Raw genomic sequence first — 2,484 nt, forward strand, 5'->3', positions numbered from 1 at the left:
AGAACAAGGGAACGATAGCTAGAACAAACAAACGATAGAACATGTGAACGACAGCAAGAACAAACGACAGAACAAGGGAACGATAGCTAGAACAAACAAACGATAGAACAAACAAACGATAGCTAGAACAAAAACAAACAATAGAACAAGTGAACGATAGCTAGAACAAACAAATGATAGAACAAGGGAACGACAGCAAGAACAAATGACAGAACAAGGGAACGATAGCTAGAACAAACAAACGATAGAACAAACAAACGATAGCTAGAACAAAAACAAACAATAGAACAAGTGAACGATAGCTAGAACAAACAAATGATAGAACAAGGGAACGACAGCAAGAACAAATGACAGAACAAGGGAACGATAGCTAGAACAAACAAACGATAGAACAAACAAATGATAGCTAGAACAAAAACAAGCAATAGAACAAGTGAACGATAGCTAGAACAAACAAATGATAGAACAAGGGAACGACAGCAAGAACAAATGATAGAACAAGGGAACGATAGCTAGAACAAACAAACGACAGAACAAACAAACAAGCAATAGAAAAAGTGAACGATAGCTAGAACAAACAAACGATAGAACATGTGAAGGACAGCAAGAACAAACGATAGAACAAGGGAACGACAGCAAGAACAAACGATAGAACAAGGGAACGATAGCTAGAACAAAAACGATATCTAGAACATGTGAACAATAGCTAGAACGAACAAACAATAGAACAAGCGAAAAACAGCTACAACAAACAAGCGATAGAAAAAGCGATAGAACAAAAACGATAGAACATGTGAACAATAGCTAGAACAAACAAACGAATGATAGAACAAGTGAACGACAGCTAGAACAAAAGAACAATATATAGAATGATAGAGTGGAAAAAAACGATAGAGTGGAAAAACGAGAGACAGAACAAACAAACGATAGAACAAGCAAATGATACCTAGAGTAACTGAACGAACGATAGAACAAGTGAGCAATAGAACAAGTGAACGATAGCTAAAATAAACAATATATAGGACGATAGAGCGGAAAAACGTTAGAACGGAAAAACCAGATACAGAACATACAAACAATCAATAGAACAAATTATATAGAACAAAAACAACAGAACAAACAATAGCTAAAACAAACAAACAATATAGAGAACAATAAATAGAGCGAAAATGTGCAATGTATGATAGATAGAATGGGAAAACAAATGACAGAACAAACAAACAATAGATAGAACAAATGATAGAACAAAAACAACAGATAGAACAAACAAACAACACAGAATGAAAGAATGGGAAAACGATACAAAACGGAAAAACAAACGTTAGAACAAAAACAATAAATAAACAAACCGAACGACAGAACAAACAAACAATAGAACAAAAACAACAGATAGAACGAACAAACACCAGATAGAATGAAAGATAGACAGAATGGAAAAAAGATAGATAGGAAAAACAAACGTTAGAACAAAACAAACGAATGATAGAACAAACAAACAATAGATAGAACAAAATACTTTTAACAAACGAATGAGAGACACATAAAATTATAGAACAGATGATAGAACAAATGATAAAACAATCAAACTATATAGACAGAACTACAGAATGAAAGATAGACAGACTTTTATAACTACAGACAGACGAAAGAACAACTGATAGGTAAAACAAACAATAGAACGAATGAATGATAGTTTGAGAGCATGAATGAGCAGAACAACAGACAACAGGTTGAATTAACAAACAAATAAACAAGAACAAGATTAGTACGAAATACATAGATTTACCCTGGCAGACGACAAAGATCTCGGCGGACTCGTTTCGGGAGGCCTGCGGTTTGGTGGCCTGCACCTTCTTGAAGAACTGCTGGAAGATCCACATGAGCGGCTGGTAGTCTTTGGAACGGAAGACTTTGGTGATGAAGGTGCCGCCTTTGGTCAGGAACTCGCAGGCCAGCTTGAGCGCCATCAGCGTGAGGTTGGCCTGCGAGAAGGCGTCGTGCGACCAGTTCGCTCCAACGTTCGGCGCGCCGTCGTTCAGCACAACATCCACCTTCCACGTCTGCAGCTCCTTCCTGAGAGCCTGAGCACAGAGAGACGCTCACGTCACGAGTAGAGCTGTCACTAATAGACTTGTAACGATGCACTCAACTCACGATTCGATTTTCTCACGTTTTTGTTAACAAAAGATTCACTCTCTGCCAGCAGGTGGCGCTTATGAACAGCAATGATACAGTGTTTCCTTGGTTACAGCTGTAAACAAAGCAGCGCTGCGCTTACGAACGGCAATGATACAGTGTTTCCTTGGTTACCGCTGTAAAAAAAGCAGAGCTGCGCTTACAAACAGCAAGGATACAGTGATTCCTTGGTTACCGCTGTAAACAAAGCAGCGCTGCGCTTACGAACAGCAATGATACAGTGTTTCCTTGGTTACCGCTGTAAACAAAGCAGCGCTGCGCTTATAAACAGCAGTGATACAGAGTTTC

At 38.4% G+C, this 2,484-nt stretch overlaps 1 protein-coding gene across 1 annotated transcript in view; it reads right to left on the minus strand.

Annotated features, from left to right (window-relative positions):
- ftsj3 (FtsJ RNA 2'-O-methyltransferase 3) overlaps positions 1-2,484 on the minus strand; it is a 21,007-nt gene that overhangs the window by 9,007 nt on the left and 9,516 nt on the right. The window contains exon 5 of the mRNA XM_016523847.1: positions 1,787-2,081. Coding sequence (XP_016379333.1) covers positions 1,787-2,081 — 295 coding nt within the window. The remainder of the gene's footprint in view (positions 1-1,786; positions 2,082-2,484) is intronic.

The sequence above is a fragment of the Sinocyclocheilus rhinocerous genome, unplaced genomic scaffold (genome assembly GCF_001515625.1).
Source record: "Sinocyclocheilus rhinocerous isolate Xijiao unplaced genomic scaffold, SAMN03320098_v1.1 scaffold1351, whole genome shotgun sequence".
NCBI classification, from domain to species: Eukaryota; Metazoa; Chordata; class Actinopteri; order Cypriniformes; family Cyprinidae; genus Sinocyclocheilus; species Sinocyclocheilus rhinocerous.